The sequence below is a fragment of the Gouania willdenowi genome, chromosome 5 (genome assembly GCF_900634775.1).
Source record: "Gouania willdenowi chromosome 5, fGouWil2.1, whole genome shotgun sequence".
Taxonomy (NCBI): domain Eukaryota; kingdom Metazoa; phylum Chordata; class Actinopteri; order Blenniiformes; family Gobiesocidae; genus Gouania; species Gouania willdenowi.
Genome location: NC_041048.1, coordinates 37,548,743 through 37,574,021, shown reverse-complemented (window position 1 = coordinate 37,574,021; position 25,279 = coordinate 37,548,743). Strand labels below are relative to the sequence as shown.

Genomic DNA, 25,279 nt, shown 5'->3' with positions numbered 1-25,279 from the left:
ATATGTAAAGGTTTAATTTTTTCAGAGAATTTACATTGATTTCTTGACTTTTTTTGACCGTCAACTGCCAGTCTTCTTCAAAGGCGTCTGCTGATCGCTTTGATGTGTCCTTGACACAGTAATTCCAGCATGTTCATTTTGTCATTTTTTTTTTTTTTTAGTAACCTGCTGGAATTACTATGTGGAAGTCAAGGACACATCAAAGTGATCACCAGACACCTCGGAAGAAGACTGACAGTTGAAACATTGCTGGATTCTAAATAGATTTTTTAATATAATAAAGTTTTATTTATTCAGGCAACATTTTTGCAGGAAGTTTACTTTGATGCCCTGACATGTTTCGACCATCAACTGCCAGTCTCTTTCAAAAGCATCTGTTGATCGCTTTGATGTGTTTTTGACTTCAGCTTAGTAATTCCACTAAGGTCATTTTGTCTTCTTTTTGAATAACTTGCTTGAATTTCTATGTGGAAGTCAAAGACACAAAGCGTACAGCAGACACCACTGAAGAAGACTGACAGTAGATCAAAAGTGAATTTACTGAAAAACCTTAAATTATTCCAAAATAAGACAAAATGACAGGGTTACTATTGCAACAACAAATCATCAGTAGGGTAAAACTAACCTGTCTCACGGCAGTCTGGAATTATCACTCGAAATTCAATGACACAGCAAAGTGATCAGCAGACGCCTCTGAAGAAAACTACCAGTTGAAACATGTTAGGAGATCAAAGGACATTTCCTGAAAAAAAAGTGGTCAGGATAAATAAAACCACACCATATTATTTAAAAATGTATTTTAGAATTTCATTGGAAAAAAGGCTGAAAACTACACATCAGAATGTGTATGTGTACATAATGTAAAAAAGATTACCGTTTGATAAAATAACATTTTTATTTTTTGTGACGTTGGGCTTACATTTTCTTAAATGTGTTACAGCTGTGCTGGTATTTCACTAAAACATCTGAGTACAATCCTTTCTGATAAGACATCGATCTCGACAGATATTTTAAATACACAATATAAATGTAACCAAGTGTGAACAAATGAAGTTACATTTTTGATCTTCGTTAGACAATTTTGTTCCTCTTTCATTGGTTTACAAAAAAGTACAACTTCATTTCCAGGTTGGAAGCTACAATCTGCACAACGCAGTAACAAGTCACATGCAGCAGAAGAATCATAATTTAAAACTCTAAAGTACATTACAGTGACCTGCATAATAATAAACACAGTTAAGCACATAAGGATTCACAAAAGTAACGATTTGATTCATAAATAAGACAACAGTCCAGCCTTTAAATAAGAACACACACAGATGTGGAGGATAAGAATCAGGAGCAGGCAGTGACTCCATCAGTGTTTGAGTTCCTCAGAAGTGAGCAGGAACCGTCTGTAGAGCATCTTTAGTCGTACGGTTGATGTTCACAACCTGGAAGAAAGAAGTAACGCAGCACACGTCACAAGCTTAGTTCTCAATTTTTATTTACTAATCACATCGCTCCTGTTTTCTCTGCTCCAAGATCAAATGATTTTCTATTTTTATACATTTTTCTAAACCCTGCGTGTGATACGCGTAATAATTCCATCAGATTAATTTTGTCTTCTTTTTTGAAATAATATATCTAAGGTTTCATTTATTCAGACATTTTCTCCAGGAAATCTACTGTGATCTCCTGACATGTTTCGACTGCCAACTGCCAGTCTTACTCAGAGGCATCCAGTGATTGTTTTGATGAGAGTTCTTTCACAAGGAAAGCGTCAAAGCTTTGAACTAAGCCAACGAGATCAGGAGGCGGAGCTTTAACGTCAACAAGAATGAGGGAACATTTTAAGGAAGAACTCATAAGGACACATCAAAGTGAGCAGTAGATGCTTTCCTTATGAAATAACTTATAGGGATACATCAAAGCAATCACTTGATGCCTCTGAGGAAGACTGACAGTTGGCAGCCAAAACATGTCAGATCAAATTTCCCAGAGAAAGAAATTGTCCGAATAAATGAAACCTTAACATATGATGCAGTTCTCTTTAAATGTTGAAACTTCAGATTGATATAAGGCTTATACATGGCTGGGGTGAACTGGCCACCTGGCATACCGGACATCATCCCGGTGGGCGGTTGATCCAAAGTGGGCTGGTCCAGTCAGCTAGGTTTTTGGGTTATTTTTGTACGAGCGAGTGGAACATGTTATCAGGTGGCCAAAAAAGGTCCAAAAGTGGCCAAAACATGGCAAAAAAAAGTGTAATGTGACTAAAATGGCCCAAAAACAGTTAAGAGTGGCCAAAAAAATGGGCAAATAAAGAGAAACCAGTTGGCATGTATGAAAAAAGGTAGCTTACATAGGCAAAATGTGGCAAATATAAGCGATAAAGGGCAAAATGTAGGGAAAAAAACCAAGTGGTAATTATTGGGAAAAATGTAGCTTATTTGGATTAAAAGTGGCCAAAAAAAATCAAAGAAAGGACAAATTGGATCAAAATGTCAAAAAGAACTTGCAAAACTCAACAAAAAAAGGGGAAAAAAGATCTTTATTGGCAAAAGGTCGCTAAAGTAAAAAAAAAAAAGTGTCAGAACCTTTTAAAAATGGGGGGAAGTTGGAAAAAGGGGTTAAAAAGTTTCCCCCTTTTAAGGTTTTCTGGGTGAATAATAATTAAAATTGAGAGCCACTAATTATGCATCGCTGACTTAATGACGATTTTACGTGGTGTCTGTCGATCGTGGGCTGATCTGAATTGAAAATGCCAGGGCTGAATTTTTGTCCCAGTCCACCCCTGGGTCGAGGTATGCGCTCAGCTTTAGGCTTGACTCAGGGAAGAGGACACTCCCCCTGCCTTACATAGTCCTGTGGGCTGTGCCAATAAAACACCCAGGCTGCTCATGATTGGGCATGGGACAGATGTGCACCAGTGGCTGAAGAAATATCAACACTTAGAGGGGCTGAGAATCCACCAAGGAAAGGGACGATGTTTGAACGGCAAGGGAGTTGCATTGATCAGTACTTCTTACTAAGCAACCAGCCAAATTAGTCGATTGAAGCACAGCGACGAGAACAAAACCACAGTTTTCAGAGCATCAGCACCCATGTTTCTAAAGAGGTTGGTACAACTTCAGAAATGCCTGGTGAAGGACTCCACCCAGCCACAGAGAACATCAAAGGAAGAGATCAAAGAGAAGACACTTGGTAAATGGAATCAATTTATATAGCTCATTTCCCTCACACAGCAATAGGACTGGGTTCAGTGTCTTGCCCAAGGACACATAGACAGGTAAAGACTGGGATCAAACCCCCGACCTCTCAATCAGAAGACAACCCCTCTACCACCTGAGCCAAGGTGGCCTAAAGCTGCAGATAGGACAGAGTGGAAAACAGTTATGGGATGCAAGCTCATGCTTGATCACCCTGTAGCTGGCCACCTTTGATGAGGGTGTCTAATGTTAAAAAGGCCAAAACACCCCCTGATTAAAAGGAACACAACTGATGTGCATCCCAAATTTACATCCTTCCCATATCTAAGACACAGCTCCCACGCCACTCATGTGACTACCATCTTTTGGAACAAAGGACAGTTTAAAATGACGTCCCATGTTTAATGATTGTGCAGCTGTTTGCCTTCCAAAATAATATTGATATTCAAATAAAGTGTCAACATTAAAACAAATAGAGGCTTTGTGTGAAATGCAATGAAGCGTGAGCTACAATGGGTGAGCTGTTCAAGGCCTGAATGAATGAATGCAGTTATTCCTTCGTCCCAGTTGGAAACTGAATGTTAATGAATGTGAGGCACTGGTATGTGTGGCAGGAAGTGAGCACCGCAATCAGCCTCTGATGTTAAGATACAGAGGACAAAAGCAGAGCCATTGTTTTTCAAATGGCAGAAAGTAAAAAAAAAAAAGAGTGTGGTAAGGATTCATTGACTGTTAGAGTGGAGTTTATTTACAGAAAGTGAACAGATAAACTTCATAGATTGTTGAAATCTTCACAAACGTACAGTAATCACAGGTTCATGGACTTCGGACAAGATCAAACAAAAAAAGTACACAGATGGCATTTTTATGTTAGAGGATTCCGTTAAAAAAGCACAGTTTGACTCTGGAATGCTGTAAAAGTGTAACAACAATAACTATGAGTAAACACTATTAAATCAGTTCAACAAACAAGATGTGCATTACAAAAATAAAACTGTCATCCATTATTTGAGATTAAAAGAGTGACTTCTTCACAGTGAGAGTTTCCAGCATCAGCGTTAACACACCTTCATCAGCTTTTAATTCATTCTCCAAAAATGGGAGAATGTGGACGACAAGATCCATTACAGGATTAATAATCGATTATTAGAAACTGGATTCCAGTCAACAATCACCATGTCTTAAGATGTAATCAGCTAAAAAACATAAATGAAAAAGCAAAATCACAAAAAACTAAAAACGGTGCGGTGAAGTATTATTGTGCGTCTGAAGGGCTCAGAGTGTGTAACAAAGAGCGTAAAGAGTGGTGCGAGGGCCTCATTGGTGAGATGGCACTGTTAGCAAAGCCTCGTCTGACATCCGCGACACGTCTACATTCTGTTCGATAAGGAGACAAAGAGGAGGAATCAAAACAAAGCATGAGATGTTTTTTTTAGTGACGGACAATCACCAGAATAAAAATCTCTTTCAGGATCAGACCAAACACAAATGTATCTAAAACTAGGGGTGTCCCGATCCAGCATGAATCCTACATACTAATCTAATGCCCCCAGGTTTGTTTCGTCTTCTTTTTGAAATAATATATTATGGTTTCATTGGTTCAGACAAACTTTTTTTCAGTGTCTTCAATTGCTTTTTAAATGTATTTTATTCAAGTATAGTTTCAGTTGTAGAATATTCTAATGTTTACTATTAAAATGTCTGTAACCCATTGGTTAAAGAAATGTGGACTATGTTCTCTGTTTCCACACTCTATAATAAGTAATGAATGAATGAAAGATTTAATATGTAAAGGTTTCATTTATTCAGACAGAATTATTTTCAAGAAATGTACTTTGATCTCCTGACATGTTTCGACTGTCAGTCTTCCACAGAGGCATCTGCTGATCGCTTTGATGTGTTCTTGTGAGTTCTTTCTCCCTGTCGCCCGATGGTCTCTGGAGAAGAGAGTCTCTCTTCAGACGCCTCTGAGGAAACTGACAGTTGGCAGTCGAAACATGTGAAGAGATCGATAAATCCATCCATCCATTTTCAGACCCACTTATTCCTGTTTGTCAGGGCCGCGGGGGTCTGCCGGTGCCAATCTCCAGCTCTCATTGGGTACTGGGCGGTGGTACACCTAGTCCATCGCAGGGTTGATAAATCCAATACTAATAGTACAATTTTACCAAAAGTCAGACTTCAACATACAAATATTACACAATACAATAGAAAAAATGAAGAAAAAAAAGACCCTAAAAAACAACCTAAAAACTAATTATAATTCATGTAAAAAATAACAAATCAAGTTAACTTCAGTTATTTTTTACTATTAGTTTTTAGTTCTAGAAGTGCTATGGCAGAGTCTGGAATGGACTGCTTGTATCAGATTTTTTAGATACAGTCAGATCCTTTAAAAAAAAAAAAAAAAAAAAGGTTTATACTGATATCAGACCAATTTCCGATATCGGATCGGGACACCCTAATCTACAACAGAGAGTGGGGAAAAATGCAGCAATGAGAGCATTAGACCTTTTGTTAGAACACTTTCTAAAAACCACTCAGATAAACCAAAGTGAAAGAAAAGGTGAGTAAGAACCTTTTTCTGTCTGTGTGTCAGTATAGTTTGTTTAATATGTGCGCGTGTGTGTGTTTCCACCCACCTCTGGTCGCTCTCGGTGTGTGTCGACTGCGTCCACGTTCAGGCTGATTGACTCCACTTTGCAGCCTGAGGGCAGTGAACACAGTGTGAGGTGATCAGAGGAGTCACATGCACATTATTTATCCACCATTAGCACACAGCGCAGTCTTACCGTAGGCCACTGGGGTGAGTTTCAGCACAGTGTGTAGTGGGCACTTCAGGTACGGCAGCTCCTCTGTATGTGGACACAGAAATAAATACAAATTAAAACACGTCATGAATCAACTCAAAGAAAACAGAAAAGCTTTATTTTGAGCACATCACAATGTTTCTAAATGGGTTGGTACACAACTGGTTTTAGGCCAAACTGAATCCAGTCTGACCAGTATGACTTCAACAGGGCAGTGAAGGCATGGGAAAGTATTCACATAATAAGGGAGGAACAACTTTGTAATTAAATAATCAAGTAGGATTTTCTCTTTAAAGAGACAAAAAGCTGGTAAACTGGATTAGTGTCTATGACATATAGACTTAACTTACAGTAATACATGTGCAAACATTGACTAAAGAGTAATTATTACTACCAAGACAGCTTTATTGAACCTTATACTTCAACAGTTCTAACTGTTTATGAATGAAACTTAAAAAGCTAAAAGAAAAGAGGAAATCCTTCTTATTTTGAACAGATTTCTCCTCCTTTTGGTGGAGTTTTAAAGAGTATCTGTAGTAGATTTTACCTGCCACCTCTATCACAGATCATATCTAGTACTAGAAACTTAGTCTGGTAACTTTCTTTACATGGTGGTGGTCAATATGTCCACCCCAGACGCTCGTAGTGACATCATGATGTAGCATTAGTGAAGTGCACTTCTCTAACAGATTTTAATTGTCAATCTCTGTCTCTCTCTCCTACTCCCTGGAGTCGTGTAGAGCGATCTCCGTTACGTCACGTATGTAAACAGTTCAGCTGACTGCCGGCTGTGGCTGCTCCGATTCACAACAAGAGCTCACAATTACAGCTTCATACACATCAGAAAGAGCTCATAAATAAAGCAATACTCGACAAAATATGGGGAAAAGATCTCCAGAATAGAGCGGAAAATCAGAAATCAGGTGGGACCAAGATCAACAACTTGACATCACAGCTGATCCCTATGAATTGTAGTTTAAAAATCATGCAAAAAAGTACGTCACAAAATAAGCACAATTTTCCTTAAATTTACATTTCCCCATTTTGTAAAAAGTTGCTACAATCAGAACGCGCATCTGCATAGAGTCCCGCCGCAACCACGTCACTGTTCTGTTTTGTAGTTGGTTCCGCTGTCATGATTGCACAATGTTACAGTAAATTATATATACAGTATTCCTAAAAACAAATATTACCATTTATTTTGAAAAGTGAGACTAATCACAACCATAAAATCATACTTATTATGTGATAAAATTTAAGACTTTGAAACATTGATTTTAGACATTTTAATGACAAATAAGGCCTTATTTTAATTTTATTTTCATGAATTTAAGGCTTTTTAAGACTTTTTAAGGATCTGCGGGAATCCTGTTTAAACATGACTAGCATAGGTACCTTTAAATGGAAGTGGTCTAATCAACTGCAGACTTCTGCAGGTTGATACAACTCGTCTCACACTAGCCAAGCGGTTATAGAAATCAGTAAATGGCTGTCCAATAAGTAAAAAAATGATTACCCTCTGCTCTGACTGAAGAATTTTCAAATGACCACAAGAGGGCGACATGTCAGCTTTATCTCTCAGTGAAAGAAATTTAATTTATTACAACAAAGTTATATTTCATTTATTCAGAAAAAGTTTTGCAGCAAATTTACTTTGATCTCCTGACATGTTTCAACTGCCAGTCTTCCTAAAAGGCGTTTGCTGATTGTTTTGATGTGTCCTCATAAGGACACTTTGACGTGTCATGAGATTGCTTTGATGTGTCATAAGTTACTTTGATGTGTCATAAGGTTACTTTGATGTGTCCTCATAAGGTTAGCTTGATATGTTTTAAGATTGCTTTGATGTGTCCTCAGAAGGACACATTAAAAGTAACAAGCAGATACCTCTGAAGAAGACTGACAGTTGACAGCCAAAACATGTTGAAAGGAGATGAAAGAACATTTCCTGAAAAAAGTTGTCTGAATAAATGAAACCTATTATTCCAAAAAGGAAGACAAAATGAGCTTGATGGAATTAAGTTGTGATGCTGTTGATGTAGATCTTGGTGTTTGCAAACATCACACGCAGGATGTGCAGGGTTTTAAATAAAGCAAAGATGGAAATCAACATTAAATCAACCCAGTCTGCCTGTTAGCTTCAGGTTCAGGTGAACAACATTGGATCTATTCCTTGTACATATGGACTGACCTGCTGTCTTGTCGAGGAAGTATGCTAGCAGGCACCGCATGACAGCCTGGTGACAGATGACCAGAACGTTCTCCTGCCGCTCCAGCTCCATGATGACCGGCTCCAACCGCTGGACCAGGTCCTCGTAGGACTGAGGGAGAGCGAGGGAGTTTAAAACAAAGCAATTCAAACTGATAGAGCCTAAGTTCCCAAAGTGGGGTATACAAATTGTCATAGGGGGTATGTGTATACAAATTAAAAACAGTGTGAGAACATTGGAAACTAAAATATAAATGACCAGTAGTCAGTAGTCTTCCACAAGAACTGTTAGCACTAGTCAGCCCACAGAAATATAATATTGAAGGTGTACAGTGGACAAAGATGTTTGCAACCCTACATGTGGCTAGCTGAGCTATACTAGCATGGCAATGGACAGTAGATGCAGAGCCCCCTCATACAGCCTCACATAGAGAAACAATCTCATAAAAAAATGCAAATATGAAATTCAGCCAAATAGGGATGTAACGATTCACTCAACTCCCGATACGATTCACGATACGATTCTCTCATGATTTATTTTACAAAATGGGACTGTAGACAAATGATTGAAAAATATTGTATTATATTAGTAATACTGTACTATTTTCCTTTTATTTCATTATCAAAAGAATCCCTTGATAAACTTTTCAAAACAATGCAATTTAACTAAAAATAAAGCTTGAATGAAATAAATAAAGGAATAATACAAATGAAGAAGAAGCCTATTAATTTAAATTCTGGTTCTATAGTAAACAATGCAAAACTGCATATTAGTTCTTTTTCTTTTTAAAAGTGCAACTGAAAATGTATTTTGTGCCTTAACAATTGGACCAGTCTGCACTGTATTTATGTCAGATATTTGTTTGGACCAGCAGAGGGCGCTGGTAACCCAGTGGTCAGTTGGGATACAGCTATTCTAATAGTGAAGAAGAGATGCTATGCTAGCAGACAGAGCTAATAGAAAAATGTGACTTTTACAGATATTCACATAATATTAGAGATATTCTTTCGGCGCTAAAGGGGTGAGGAATCATTTATGAACATGTTTAAGAGTAGAAGGCGGCCAGAAAGAAAGCAGTAGCAGATTCCGCCAGCCGCCTCAGCATTTGGACAAGAGAAGGATAAATATATAGCGTTTAAAAAAAGTACTGCGATTCAATTTTCAGAAAATCGATATGACTCGTGATACAATTTTTAACTGCCTTACGATTAATCGTTACAACCCTACAGCCAAACATTAGAGTTCTGTTCATCCTCTCAACCTCACCCTTCTCAATGAAGATGTAACAAGTTGTATTTCGCAGTTTCAGGGTGATTAATATTAGGGATGCACTGAAATTAAAATTCTTGGTCAAAACAAAAAAAAAAAAAAATTAAAAATCAAAACAGAAAACTTAAAAAAATGATAATGCAAATTATTAGTCCGATTGCATTTATGGCTCTGAATGTGTACTAACCTCACTAAATTAAAACATTCCAATTTTATTATCTAATATTAATGCTTCAAAGAATGAATCAATTAAAAATATGACAGTCCAACATTGCACAATATAAAATAAAATGTTTAACTCACCACTCATACATTAAATAATATTGTACAGGCCGATAACTGAATGGGCTTCTAAACGAGAGTCAAATTAACAAAACATCCCGTTTCGGTCTGCTTTTTTTTTTTTGGTGAGAAAAGAACATTTGTTGGCCGGAATTTCAGTGCATCACTAATTAATATGTTGCATTACTGATATTGTTCAATCAACAAATGTTTGGTAGATTTATTTTTCTCCAAAAAATTGATTGGTTAATTATTGAAAATGCCAGTAGGCTAATTAATTAATTAAATAAATAAATAAAGTGAACAAATGATAATTCTGAAAAAGATGTTTTCATGTGTGCTTATAGATTATTGTAATTTTTTCATTATATAATATTCCATAACAGGATAGGTAAAATTCCGAGACAAATTTTTCTGTAGGGCTACATTGTGTATGACATTATATTAATATGTTTTTAACGTGTGCAGGAGTAGGGGGTACATGGCTTCAAATTAAATGTCTGAAGGGGTAGGGGACTGTGAAGAGTTGGGAACCACTGCTCTGATAGAACACAGCATGCAGCAGACACCGGCTAATGCCAACATCCATCCTCTCCTGTGAGACTAATGGGCCGCTAATGGGATGAAGCAAAGGTGGGAACAGACCAGCAGGCTTTGATCCTTCACAATAACGGGCCTGTTAGCGCGCTTTAACGTGACTAAAGTCTTTGTTTACTCTCATCTGGTGTTAAGACAAATCTGTCTGAGAAGCTGCGCTAATGAGCGTAGCATCTGTGGCTAGCAGCCATCTGGCTCAGGGTGCGTTTGTAGTTACATAACCAATGATTAAAATCAATTTAAAAAAAGGACCCTCTTCACTGACCTCTCCTTTTGGGTAGCGGTATCGGTACTTGTCCTGGTCCCTCAAGGCAAACTCCAGGGGGTAATGGTCCTGGATCTCCTCGTACATCATCTCCTCACACACACCCTGAAAACACATCACACACACGTTTACTCCACACTCAAGCTGTGCGATATAAATATATATCCTAAAAGGACATATATAAAAATGCGATATAAAAATGTCTAATGTACGATATAATCCTCTATCGCATGTGTCAAACTCAAGGCCCGGGGCCTCCAGAGCATCCGATTTGTCCCGCAAGAGAAAGTGATTTACCTGAATTACTAAATAATTCAGTTGTAAGTTGTTGTTGAAAGAACTCTACATTTTAAATAGAAATTGGTAAAAAATTAAGCAAAAATTATTATGCTTAGATGTCTTCCATATTTTGTTTAATTCATAACTGGAAGTGCAAATTTGGGCACATTAAAGGGGACGATCATACAAATTTTTCACCTTTTAAAACTGCTCCCTGTGGTCTAAATGACATATCTGTGCTGGATTTGGTCAAAACATAACATGAATCACGCAAATGGGGAGGTTTAAGACCCTGTACAAAACAGCTCTTTCAGAGCGCTCCGTTTTCCCCCTCCTCCAACCCCTCTGTTCCGCGGGGTGTCCCGAAACGAGTTATGAGGTTATGGAAACAGTCGGGGTCGAAGTGATTGGCACAAGCTAACAAGTATTTCCCAACTACGGAGGAGAAATTGCCATTAAAAATGAAATCCAGCCACTTCCTTCTTGTGTCTTCAGCAGCTGGAGTTCGAAGCAAAGCCCGATTCAACTCGTTTTCTCTGTTTGCACCACAAACAAAGGACTGGACAGATTTATTTCACATTCTGTGTGCCGGTGGACACTGAAGTTACCTCATATGTGTTCAAAAACACAGCAAAGGTGGGTTTTTCATAAAATGTCCCCTTTAATGTTGAAATTGTTTCAACCACTAGAATGGGCTGGTCAGATCTCAGCCTAATTCTGTATCATTTAACACTGGCCAGGCCGTGCTCCAGCATGAGCATCAAGTGTTTAGCTTAGCACCACAAAGATGCAGAAAATAGAACGCTGCTAGTGGCCATAATTGTTGTTTTTTGTGCCCCCTGGTGGCATTTCCACATACAAATTTACAAATCTGAACACGTGACCACAGTATATGTAGCAAAAGTCACAAAACTTCCTTCATTGAGAAGATTTTTAAAGGAGAAGTGCCATTTATTTTGGCATATTTTTGTTTTTAGTTTATTTTGAAAAAAAAAATTGCAATTTTCCATTCATTTCATGTAATTTTAAGAAAAAAATACTATATGGGGATATAAATCATTATCAGGGTATATATCTATCTATATCTTGATATAAAATTGTATCCATATCGCACAGCACTACTTCACACCTAAAGATTTAGAGTTTAGAGAACACTCACTGCATCGATCTCGTTGAGGACCTTCCACTGTTCGTACGGCACATGGAGCGCCTCTGCGGTCTGGATGGTTCTCTTCATCTGACTGGTCCACACCTTCAGGTCAATGATTCTCTGGGCCTGGATGAACTGGGTCAGTTTCTTCGCAAACTAAACACAAAAGGAAAAGTAATTACAGTTAGGGTTAAACTAACGCTGATCGTCCTGCAGCAGGAAGTCAGTCCCACCTCTTTCCCCCCGGCCGTGAGGCCCGAGTCTCCTCCTATCCGTCCCTTGACGTTGAGCTCGCTCTCCCCATGGCGACACAGGTAGATGGAGCGTGGGGTGATGTGGATGTTCATGAGGTAGTAAACTATCCGGCTCTGGATGTGGTCCAGCACTCTGTTGACCAGGTAGCGCTGACCCACGTCCATGATCTTAATGTAAGACAGATCCCTGAGAGGAGAGCAGGAGAAGACCTGTGATCAGTTCATTCTAACGGTTTAGAACAGATTAGCTACATGTTGGGACTTTTCTGAAAGATGATGGAGTCAGTCCTTCAAAGTTCAAATCTCAATATTTTTAGCTCAATAATGTCTGACCAGAATTAACAATTCTAGGTTAAATTTGCTGATGCAAAATGCCACACAGGCACATTTATTAACAAAGAGCTGCACAATATGTGTCACTTTTGGCTTTTACTCCTATAAGGGACAGCACATGTGAGTAAGTTTTGGAGTCTATCTTGTTATCAGTAATCCATCAAACTGTGTTTTTCATGCTGTTCTAAAAAGTAGTAAAAGCAGCGACTCCTAAATCAAGTATTTTATTACAAAATGAGCTATAGAATAGAAATATATATTTATTAAAAGTTTAGTAATTGAACTTTAGTAATTGTGAACATAATTGTAATTGACTTTCACGGGGAAAAAAATATTCTTACTGGAGTTATTATTTTTCTTCTGCAACTCCTTTGTCATAGAACTCCTCTTAGGCTATTAATGCAGCACTAATGACACGTACAGTATGTCATCTAATAAGGGCAATGTTAAGGATGATTTGTTGACCTTTTTTGGAGCCAAAATGTCAAGGTTAAGGTCGCGTCATGTGTCAAAAACCAAAATTTTCCATATCTCCATGAATATTTATCAAACAAGTTTGATGCTTACATTTATGAAAAGCTCATCTCAAGTGGAGTATTTGATTTAATTGGACCAAAGCTGTACGACCTACCAGTGAAAATATTGGTAGGGGTCAAAGTTCATGAAGTCACAAAAAACATCAATAATAATAGTATTTTTTTTTCCCTATAACTTCGCCACAAATTGAGATACAGTGCTCAGACTGGTACCATTGAACAACATTTCCTTTCAATGTGTGACCTTTACCTTCGCTCAAGGTCATATTTAAGGTCACGGTCAGTCTTTTGCTTCTCCTGCATTATTACTTTCAATTTAATTAGTAACAAGAACAACATAAAAGGACATTAATCAAAAACTAAATACACATAAGATGTCTTTCACACCAACAATTCTATTTGCCAATTTTTTTTTAAATTGCCAAATACGTATTTGCCTTGTCGGCCACCGTAATAGCAACTGAGTTGTAATTGAAAATGAACGATTGAAGACATAATTGTAATTGAAAAATGTAATTAACCCCAACTCTGTATATTAATCTGGCTCCCCTCCAGAATTTTTGCTTTAGATTTAGTCGAAATCCAGTTTGATGTAATCCTATAAAGCTACAACAGGTAAACAAACACAAAAATGCCTGTGAGAATATTACCTATTTAAAAAGGAAATCACTTCCTGAAACGGAAATAGCAATATTATATAATATAAATATAATTATTTATTATTTATTTTTCTAAACAAAATCAAGCGGATATTACTATATGACTGGGAATATATCCTCACATGCATTTACACGCTGTATTTCAGCATAAACAAGTTTATGGCTACAAGGCTAAGATGTCAATTCTCACACAAAATATGATGTAATATGACAGAGTTCACTTCTTGAAACCACTCACTGACAAATGTTGGGACAATATCAAACATTTACACACAACTTTCCGACATAAAACGGATGGTCTAATGTGTAACAACGTTAGCTAAAACAGACGTTAATTCTTAGAAGGTCTACTGAAGTGATTTTCTAAGCCCTCTGTCCCTCACCTGTCCAATACTTCATCCAGTGTCTCGTAGGAGTTTTCGTAACACTTGATCCTCTTCATGAAATCTTCCACTGCTTCCTCAGAGTCACAGTTAGTGTAGTCAGGGCTGCCGAGCTTCACTTGCTGCAAACACACACAAACAACAGAGGAGTGAGCGCTCTGTAGAAAGGAGGTGGTTTTATGACTAAACAACACTCACCACGATGTTCTCCTGGATGATGTCTGGGTCTTCACACACAGACTCCACAAAGAACACCTGAAAAAAGCAGAACCACAACGTCGACTCAGCACCAGGGTTGGGGTCAATTACATTTTCAATTACCCATGTCTAATTACAATTTAAATTACAGTGACCAGCATATTTTCCAATTAAAATATTTTTTTAATCCCCTGAAAGTCAATTACTAAGCCTGAAATAAATAACCTAATAAAAGTTGTGATAGCTTTCTGTTAGTATCTCTTATGATTAAAACAAATATCTATCATCTAATTTCTTTCTTATCTATTAATTACCTTGTTAGGCTTTTATTTTATTTTTTTTAAATGGTAAAATGTGGGAAAGCTTGATATGAAACATATTTTAATATTTGTTATGTGTACAACTGTACATAGAATTGTAACATGGTTCTCCAGTTTTGCGTTAAATTAAAATTGACAATTTTCTATAGAATTTTCATGGCAATTACAATTACAAAGTCAATTATCTAAACTCAATTACAATTAAATTACAATTACGAGAGCAACAGACTTTTAAAATTACAATTCCGCCATAAATGTAATTAATTACCAAATACACAATTACAAATATAATTAACACCAACCCTGCTCAGCGCTGTCGCTAACAGCGTTAGCAACACAGGCCTTAAACTCAACAGGTTACCTTGAATCCGTTCTGCTCCGCAAACTGCAGGATGGTTTCCCTTCGCTCTCTGGTGGTGTTTGTGGCATCAAACACCTGACACACACACACACACACACACACACACACACACGTTAGCGCTGGATGCTAACATTTGTACAACACGTTGCTCTTTGAACAGAAGTACTCACGGCGACTTGACCTTCCTCTGTGAGGTACTGTCGCACATCGTTCAACGCTGCTGACGCACACTGTCTGTGACGAGCAAACACACACACACACACACAAATGTCACAAAGCCGTCACAAAGCAGCATAAGCACACAATATTTTACCTTCTGATCCTCAGCCCCTCCTCATTATCTGGCTTGAAGAATTCAAAGGATTTGTAGATCTTCATACAGTCTCTCCGGTATTGTCCAACGTTGAACTCTGGTGGGGTTACAATAAACTAATTAAAAACTTAAAATTTCCTTTTATGTATTTCTTTTTAACGATTGCTTCCCCCCACTTTTTTTGTTTTTATTGTTGTTTTGTTTTTTGATTCTTGACCTATTTACTAAATATATATATTTAGTAAAAAACAATTTTAAATTTGATAAATGTCTCCTCTTTTTTTCCCAAAGCACCATTTCTCCATCTTACCTCGAGTGGGAACTCCAATCCAGTTAAGGTAGCGAGTCAGTTTCTTTGAGATGTAGGTCTTTCCTCTGGCAGGAAGTCCTACAGTCACGATCAGTGTCGGACAATTGGTCATACACACTGAAAAGAAGCAGAGAGGGAGGAGGAAGGGTTGGTGGTCGTGAGTAACTTAAAACTAAATATCAGAATCAGAAATGTTTTATTTGCCATGTACAGTTTTGAGGACAGTACAAGGAATTTGACTTGGTGGTTGGTGCACAAAACAAGCAACAAAAAGAAATAAAAGAAATAAAAACAGAACAACAAAGCACAACCCAGCAACAATAATAATAATAATAATGATAAATATAAAGGATGAGGGATAAATAAAGGATAGATAGAGAATAAAGGATAAATAGGATAAATATAAATATAAATATATATATACAGTGCAGCAGGTATCAAGCTGGTGGAGGTGGTGATCGGGTGGGGGGGGGGGGTTCAGTGGGTGACTTGGGGTGTGTTCATGTGGATGGTGGCAGAGGGAAAGAAGCTGTTTTTGTGTCTGGAGGTTCTGGTCCTGATGGACCGAAACCTCCTACCAGAAGGGAGAGATTGAAACAGTTTATGACCGGGGTGGGAGGGGTCGGCCACAATCTTTCCTGCACGCCTCAAAATCCTGGAGGCGTACAGGTCCTGGAGGGAGGGCAGATTGCAGCCGATGACCTTCTCTGCAGAGTGGATGATACGCTGCAGTCTGGCCTTGTCCTTGGCCGTAGCTGCAGCGTACCAGATGGTGATGGAGGAGCAGAGGATGGACTGGATGATGGAGCTGTAGAAGTTCACCATCATCTTTGTTGGCAGACTGAACTTCTTCAGCTGCCGCAAAAAGTACATCCTCTGCTGAGCTTTTTTGATAAGGGAGCTGATGTTCAGCTCCCACTTGAGGTCCTGAGTGATGATGGTCCCCAGGAAGCAGAAGTACTCTACAGAGCTCACTGTAGAGTCTCCCAGGGTGAGGGGGGTGAGGGGGGCTGGGTTCTTCCTGAAGTCTGCTATCATCTCCACTGTCTTTAAAGCATTGAGCTCCAGGTTGTTCTGGCTGCACCAGGACACCAGCCGGTCTGTCTCCCACCTGTAGTCGGACTCGTCTCCATCAGCGATGAGACCGATGATGGTCGTGTCGTCTGCAAACTTCAGGAGTTTGACCGACTGGTGAGAGGAGGTGCAGCTGTTGGTGTACAGGGAGAAGAGCAGAGGAGAAAGAACACAGCCCTGAGGAGATCCAGTGCTGATGGTCCGGGGAGCAGAGATGGTTTTTCCCAGCTTCACGTGCTGCTTCCTGTCAGACAGGAAGTCTGTGATCCACCTGCAGGTGGAGTCTGGCACGTTCAGCTGGGAAAGCTTGTCCTGAAGGAGAGCTGGGATTATTGTATTAAAAGCAGAGCTGAAGTCCACAAACAGGATCCTGGCGTAGGAGCCTGGGGAGTCCAGGTGCTGGAGGATGAAGTGGAGAGCCAGGTTTACAGCATCGTCTACTGACCTGTTGGATCTATAGGCAAACTGCAGGGGGTCCAGGTGGGGGTCGGTGATGTCCTTGATGTGGGAGAGCATGAGGCGTTCAAAGGACTTCATGACCACAGATGTCAGAGCGATGGGTCTGTAGTCATTAAGTCCTGTGATCCTCAGCTTTTTAGGGACAGGAACGATGGTGGAGGCCTTAAAACAGGCTGGTACGGTGCATGTCTCCAGTGAGGTGTTAAAAATCAGTGAGGTGTTAAAAATATACAAAACGACTAATAAACACACAAAAAACCACAAACACACATTAAATAAAAAAATATATAATAAAACAACAACAAAAATACACAAAATGGCAACAAATTATCTATAATGATCACAAAATTTAAAATATGAAAAACGTATCCTTTTTACTCTTGTATTCTCGATGCTTATCCAACTGTTTTTGTTGTGGCTAATGCAACGTAATTTAATTCAAATGCATCCCTGATGTTATGTTGAATGACAATAAAGGAACTCTATCTAACCGTGATACTTTGACTGGTATAGTATCGTGGTGACTCATTTTGGTATCGTGACAACTCTAGTATACATGGGCTCACGAGAAGCAATGAACACCTCACGACCAGCTCCTGATCAGCAATCGTAAGGTCGTAAGAAAATCAAACATGTTTGAAATCCTGGTCGCTCCTCGTGAGGGTGTCACTGTTGAAGCAGTGCCATGGACCATCTTACCTCAAACTCTCACACTGTAAAGTGACGGACCGTACTGTCCACGTCTGTCCAGCCAGTTCCTGGTCCATCACATCGCTGCCTTTTCTCTCTGCTCAGATTTGAGAGTGTCTCTCCACTTCCGTTGTCACGATCTGAGTTCACATCGTACTGAGTTCCTCTTAAAATCTCAGTACGTGACTGTAACGTACTGAGATGTACCCGTACTGGGTTATACTGATTTAAAAAAAAAAAGTTTTATTATAATCATGTTCCTGAGCTCCTTCTTGTCGGTGTCTGGTGATGGCGGTGTCTGAAGATGAACTTGTCTATCATTTCTTGGTGGCGTTGGAACCTCTCCTGCCTCGTATATTGAGCAGTTGTGCATTTTTGTGCAAGAAAAGGAGCCATTCAGCACTCGTCAAATAATATTAGCTTTGAAATTAAATTTTTTATCTCAGCACGGCGGAAGTAGAAAAAAGCTAAGCGGAAGTAGCATAAATTGATTTTCCGGTAGTGCGCATGCTCCTAACCGATCTCTTCTTCTTCTTCTGTTTCAATGGTGACGCTTCAGAGTTCTTCTTCTTCTAATTTGTTCATTGCATCTCCAGAAACAAGACTCCGACGTGTCGTGTATGGACGTACAGTGTGAGCAGTCAGGTTGTGTCAGAGTGTCGATCCGTACAGTGTGAGAACATGAATGGTGAGCTGCACACATTCAGGCTCTGCAATTGAGTCTCAGTTTGAGCTGGAGCTCAGTGCAATGATTGAAAAAAAGAAAAAAATGCACAGTGTATGCCAGCTTCAAAAAACACACAAAACATGTTCTAAAAAAGAAGACAACATGAACTTGCTGGAATGAAGTTATGACACAGTTGATGAGGATCTCAGGGTTTGCTGACGTAAAATGCCACAAACACATTCAGTAACATACTGCTGACCAATATGTATTACTTAGGGCTTTCTATCCTTTAAAGGACAGCACGTGTGAGTGAGTTCTGTAGTGTAGCTTTTTTTTTAGGGGAAGGTCTGCGTTAGGACACACTCTGAAATCCATCCAACTGTGCATTTTATGCTGTATTTTAATACAAAATAAGCAATAAATATATATATATATTCTAATATAGGCGATAGTCATTTTTTATATCACCAAAAGAAAAAATGCGATATATCTCGATATATTTCCCATCCCTAGGTACCAGTGGACATTACGTAACAGAAAACCGCCGCATCCACTCACGGAGAACCCGGTGACCCGGGGACACCCCGCAGCCACCCGGGAGGATGAGCACCATCATCCTGGCGGTAGTTCATTATCCACCCAACAAACAAACAGCCAGACACCGACTCTCCTCCCCGTACACTACGCACCTCTCCGCTGGGAGATGTGAGTCTCAGGCAGGCCGTTCTTGCACGGCATCCAGATCTTCTTCAGCGGGTTCTGGGTGAGTTCCCGCGGGTTGCTCAGCGCTTTGTCCGCCATGACGCCCGGAGAGTCGCTAAGGTTGTCCGCGGCAGAGGCTCCAACACGGGATTTCTTCCCGTGCTGAGGCTCGGAGGGAGTTCGATGTTTCATTAGCGCGGCTCAACGTCAGCGGAGAGGGAACATCAAAGCGCAAGAGAGCATGCGCAGTAGTCACATGATCGCGTTGTCGAACACCGGGGCGAGGCTTTGAAGCTTCCATTGAAACGAGAACAACACGTTTTTCAACATAGATCAAAATTAAACAGCAACTTTTTTTTTGGTGCAACATTTAGCAACGATGGAGATAGATTTGTGTCTTTATTATTCAATTATTTACTTATTTTTTATTTTATTTTTTATTTATTTATTTATTTATTATTCAATGAAAAAAAAACAACAACAACTTTTCAATCAAAAATAAATATTTTCAATCAAAGAAAAAATTGTTCAAATGCAAATGCTATTATTTGGGACTCAAATTATTATTATTATTATTTTTTTTTTTTTTAGATGTGAACACTTTTTTTTTTTTTAACTTTGATTGAAAATGTCTTCTTCAAATGAAATGTTTATTTATTTATTTATGATTGAATAATAAAGAAACAAATGTACTACCCATATTATGACCCAAATACAAAAAGATGACTTCAATAAAAAAAAAAAAAATTTTTTTTGAGTAAGTGTTGTTTTGTTATGTTCAGATAATTGAGCTTTATTATTAATAAAGGATACACTTAACCAACAATTCAATTTGAATATTTTGGAGAAAAACCTGATTAATCAAAATACACAATCTTATTCTTTTTTTTTTTCTTTACAAATTGTCAGGATTTTTTTTTTTTTAACTAATATGCTTTCTTCTTATAACCCTGTGTTACACTGAACTGTTTGAATTCATTAATCAAAATAAAATGCACATTTCTTCATTTATCACCATGCAAAGTTAAACAAAATTATATATATTTTTAAAAATATGTATATAAGGTTAAAAATTAAGAAAGGTTTGCCTATGTCCCTGGCTTGGAAGGTGTGTCGGTATGTTTGTGTGTCTTAGAGTGTGTCTTAGATATATATCCATCCATCTGTCTGTCTGCCCCAGGGCAACTGTGGCTACTATAGTAGCTCACCACCACTGTGTGTAGAATAAAAGAGAAATGCAATGCTATCTAAAGTGCTTTGAGTGTCAATGAAAAAGTGCTATATAAAATCCAATGCATTATTATCATTATTATTATCATCATTATTTATTGTAAATCGGGATATATTGCCTAGGTCTAATTTGAAGGATGTTTTTTTCAAAATACTTTTTGAAAAGTTGCATTTCCAATAATAAAGACAGCCACTAGATGGCCCTGTTGCAACGTTATTTCTCTTTACTAAGGGTGAAAACCCTAATAAAAACCATAGCTATTTGTTCACACAGTCTAAACAATAACTGGGACTTTATACAGTAGTGCTGACATGAAAAGTCATTATCAGTCCATCTGTTTATGTGATGCGTAGATTACATTAAACTAAGGCATGGCCTGTTTATGGGAGATACAGCATGTGTGACCTGGATATGCTGAGATGATGTTTTTCTTATTAAATAGCATCACCTCTCTCTCCCTCTGACTGTAATCTAATCTGTGTCAGCTCATCATTATTTGGCTCACACACACATGCAGTAGCCTACATTTTAATGTGCATAAAAAGTACATTGTTACATAATAACAAGATTTATGTGTTGATATGCTTCCTTGTCAGCTCTGATCTTTTAAGGAGATAAAGTCACTGAGTATGGGAAGAGGAAGCTAATCTGAGCTCCTCCTACACAGTTTCTACAATACGTGTCAAAGTCAAGGCCCGGGGGCCAAATCTGGCCCTTCAGAGCATCCGATTTGGCCCACTGGAGAAAGTGAAAATAACAGAAAACATAATTAAATGTATGTTTGCGGAGGCGGTTTTTTCCTGGTTTTACACTGCCTTCTCTGTTTAGGGAAACCAGTCTCAAACTGGCCGTTTTTCTCCTCACCTCTCCTGCTGTTGTTCATCCCTTTTTCACCTAAATATGTGGGCGCCACAAATGGCTGCTCCAGTGTGTTGATGTGTGTTCTTTCACTGCAACTACCAAGTCAAATTCCTAGTATTGTTCTAAACTGTACCTGGCAAATAAACAATTCTGATTCCGATTCTGAATCATTGTGTAAATGACCAAATAATTCAGTTGTAAATTGTTCTTAAAAGAACACTTTTCTTTCCCCAAAATCATGTTTTTTTTTCTCAAATTATTCCACAAATCTCCTTAATCTCCACTGCACTATTATTATTATTATTATTATTATTATTATTATTATTATCTAGCTATATTATCCTATTTAGTTTTGCACGTATTATTTTTTAACTACTGTTTATATGTTTTTTCTAGTTGATTGTTATTATTTAATGAGAGACCACAGTTCACCAAGGCAAATTCCTTGTGTGTATAACATACATTACATGGCCAATAAAGTTGATTCTGAAGTAAAAGAACAATTGGTCAAAACTATAAATAAAATAAAATAAAAGGACATTTAAGTGTCTGTCACTTATTGCTTAGATATTATTGATGCCTTTCATACTTTGTCTAATTTATAACTGGAAGTGCAAACTTTACCACATGAATATTGAAATGGTTTGTTTTCCCGCCTAAAACCTGTGGCCCACTTGTGATAAAATCGGTCTGTGTTTGGCCCTTGAGCTAAAATGAGTTTGACACCCCTGCTCTACAACAAAGTCATGTCATTTCTTTATTCATAAAGCCAAATTTCTCAACCTTCTATTCATCTTATTCTTAAATCAATTTCAACTTTGCATTAAATGCCTAAAATGTATGGAATCCAAATTCGCCAAAGACCTCTAATCTTTATTAAAAAACAATATATTTATTGAAACTTTAATTTTTTATATATTTTTTTTACGTGTGTATGTATTTTCTTAGTGTTATTTTTACGTGTTTTATTTTATGTTTTATGTTTTCTGTGTTGTTTAATATGTTTGTATTCTTGAAGGAATATTTTAATGCTAAACATTGCATTATGTAGTATTTGCCTGACTGGTTTGTATATTTTGTTTGCAATAAAGAAAAACAAACAAACATAAAGTCAAGTAAAATGTAAAAGTGCATGTCCATGCACCACTAGGAGCATATCCCCCTACAGCACTGGTTTCAAACTTAAGGCCTGGGGGCCAAATGCGACCCTTTAGAGCATCTGATTTGGCCCGCAGGAGAAAGTGAAAATGACAGAGAAAACATGAATCGTTGCGTAAATTACCAACTAATTTAATTGTCGATATCTTAGCCTGTCCAAATACTTAAATGAAATGAAACTCTACAATATTTTCTAGATAATTGCAATTCTCCTGTCATTATATTACATGACTGCAGTCATTTTTAATTGCAAATTGTGGAAAGAGCTCACAATTATTCCAATTAAACGTGCAATTTTCCTTAAATTAGTCAACAAGACTTCCCTAAATTAAATATAAAATTAAAGTGAAGATCCTGCAGACTTGTACGCATTGTTATTTACACGTGGAAGTGCAAACTAGGCAAAATAATTTGGAAATTCCTTGTTTTCTTACATAAATCCTGCGGCCCATTTGAGATCAAAGTGGTCCATATTCGGCTGAACTACAGCACTGGATCATCTGCACAGGGAAGCACTTTCAGCTGAATCATCATCATCATCATCATCATCATCATCAAACAGAGAGTAGTGAAAACAAACCCCAGCATCTTCACTGAGATTCTTTAGTGAAATCATTATTACCATTATTATTATTATTAATGTTAATACTTACAATTCATGATTTGCATGTCGTGAAACAATATATCCTGATACTAAACATTGCAAAATATTGTGATATCAATAATTACAAATTTGACCTTTACAAGTACAAAATGCTATGAAATACAATTTATTTTATCTTTTTTTTAAATTTGCAAGCACAAGTAAATGGTAACTAACTGTAATTTAATAAAAAAGTGGAATGTTCATCACAAACTGTCATATTACATTTTTCAAAACACAACAGACTTTAATTCTGTTAAGTTCTTTTTTTTTTAAATAATCACATACATCTATAAAAGTGTCCAGTATGTTTTATGAAAATAAAGTGCAATCAACTTCCATGTAAAAATGCACTGAGGAATGTGACAATTACATGATTTTTTTGTTAAAAAACATGACTAAAAGTAATAATCGATTTGGACGATACGATAATCATGCAGTGAAATATCACAATATATTGCTGAATATCAAAAACAAGTGGTATATTTATCAATCCGTGTACTGTTTGTTCTTTGGTTATTCTGTTTTAAAACCAAATCAAAATAACAAATAAACAGTGTGGTTATTTAGATTTACTGACTTACAACCTCAAAGACCTGATAAGCAGCATTTTTCTGTTTAATGTTTATCAAACTGTCAAATTATGTTTTTCAAAAAAGTTGAACTTTTGCTTCTGCAGTACATTCTGAATCTGTTAAGTTAAATTAAGTTAACCACATACATCTATAAAAGTGTTCAGTATGTTTTATGAAAATAACGTGCAATCAACTTCCAAACTGAAATGCATTGAGGAGTGAGGTAGTTTAACATGGTCTGATGTGGTAATTACATTTTTTGGATCGATGCGATAATCATGCTGTGAAATATCGCGATATATTGCTGAATCGACTCTTTTTCTTTCTTACACTCTTAATGCTGGTGTCACAGTGGCTCGTGCAGCTGTCGATCTGGGCTAAAGGTCTCACACACACACACACACACACACACACACACACACACACACACACACACACACACACACACACACACACACACACACACACACACACACACACACACACACACACACACACACACACACACACACACACACACACACACACACAGAGACACTCCTGTTTACGTCTATATCTCTCGCCCTGTGTGTGTGTGTGTGTATTCTCTCTCTTACCAGAGCCACCCCTGGCTGTGGAGCCGTTGCCTCTCATGGTGTGTCTGTCCTTCAGATGGAGCTCAGAGCTGTTCTGATGCTGCCTTCACACACACTCACCGTGTATATGTGTCACTCCCACTGTTCGTGTGCGTTTCTTTGGATAAAAATGGGTATGATCATTTGGCAGGCAGTACCTGCACCTTCCTCTTCCTCTTCCTCCTCCTCCTCCTGCTCCTTTGACAGCTGGAGAATGTCCCCAGCCCTGATTGGGCAGGACGTGACATTCAAGAAAAACACACACACCTCTAAAAGTTTACAGTCAGATAAGAAGAATGCACACACACATTTCATAATTCAGAGAATTTCCCAAACAGTGGTTATTACTTCAGATGGAATATTTAGTTGCACTTCCTTTAGAGAAAAGTGACAAAGGAACACAGTCATTGTAAAGAAAAGATCACTTGTCCTGTTTAAAGTCATGGACCAGAGCTGCAGCCCATATCTTCTTCATCAGAGGATAAATGCACTCATTTACATCTCCATTCCAAAATAAACACACAAAATGACAGAAAAACGCACTAAATAATAGCAAAAATATATACAATGACTCCAAAAATTGTACAATATTACATAAAAATGCCTAAAAGGATAACAAATTACAGAAAAATGACCACCTGTCAACAGTGAGCTGTTCTGCAAAGCTGCATTTAAGACAATTTTATGAAATAATTAATTAATGGTATCATTGCAGTCCAACCCTAACCCTAACCTGTCAACATTTAGCGGTTCTAACCTATCCTGAGTTACCACGACAACCTGCCAACATTGAGCTGTTCTGCAAAGCTGCATTCAAGACAATTTAATGAAATAATTTATGAATGAATGGTACCATTGCAGTCCAAACAAATCTGACGTTGCACA

The 25,279-nt window shown here is 37.9% G+C and overlaps 1 protein-coding gene across 8 annotated transcripts; it reads right to left on the bottom strand.

The window, feature by feature from the left end:
* Positions 1-876: 876 nt before the first annotated feature.
* Positions 877-24,669, bottom strand: pfkfb4a (6-phosphofructo-2-kinase/fructose-2,6-biphosphatase 4a). Of its 8 annotated transcripts, none has more exons than XM_028447586.1 (15): positions 24,377-24,669; positions 22,997-23,062; positions 15,721-15,837; positions 15,411-15,507; positions 15,268-15,331; positions 15,098-15,172; positions 14,417-14,473; positions 14,219-14,340; positions 12,287-12,494; positions 12,063-12,209; positions 10,625-10,729; positions 8,193-8,322; positions 5,984-6,046; positions 5,834-5,898; positions 3,985-4,568 (listed from the first exon to the last, which is right to left on the bottom strand). In XM_028447586.1, the coding sequence occupies exons 3-15, from the start codon at positions 15,830-15,832 to the stop codon at positions 4,509-4,511; spliced, it is 1,305 nt and encodes a 434-aa protein (XP_028303387.1). In that variant the 5' UTR covers positions 15,833-15,837; positions 22,997-23,062; positions 24,377-24,669; the 3' UTR covers positions 3,985-4,508. The 8 variants fall into 8 exon arrangements, with proteins under 8 accessions (XP_028303383.1, XP_028303387.1, XP_028303386.1 ...); XM_028447585.1 differs by lacking the exon at positions 24,377-24,669 and adding an exon at positions 24,111-24,249; XM_028447588.1 differs by lacking the exon at positions 24,377-24,669 and adding an exon at positions 24,035-24,052.
* Between the last annotated feature and the right edge of the window lie 610 nt (positions 24,670-25,279).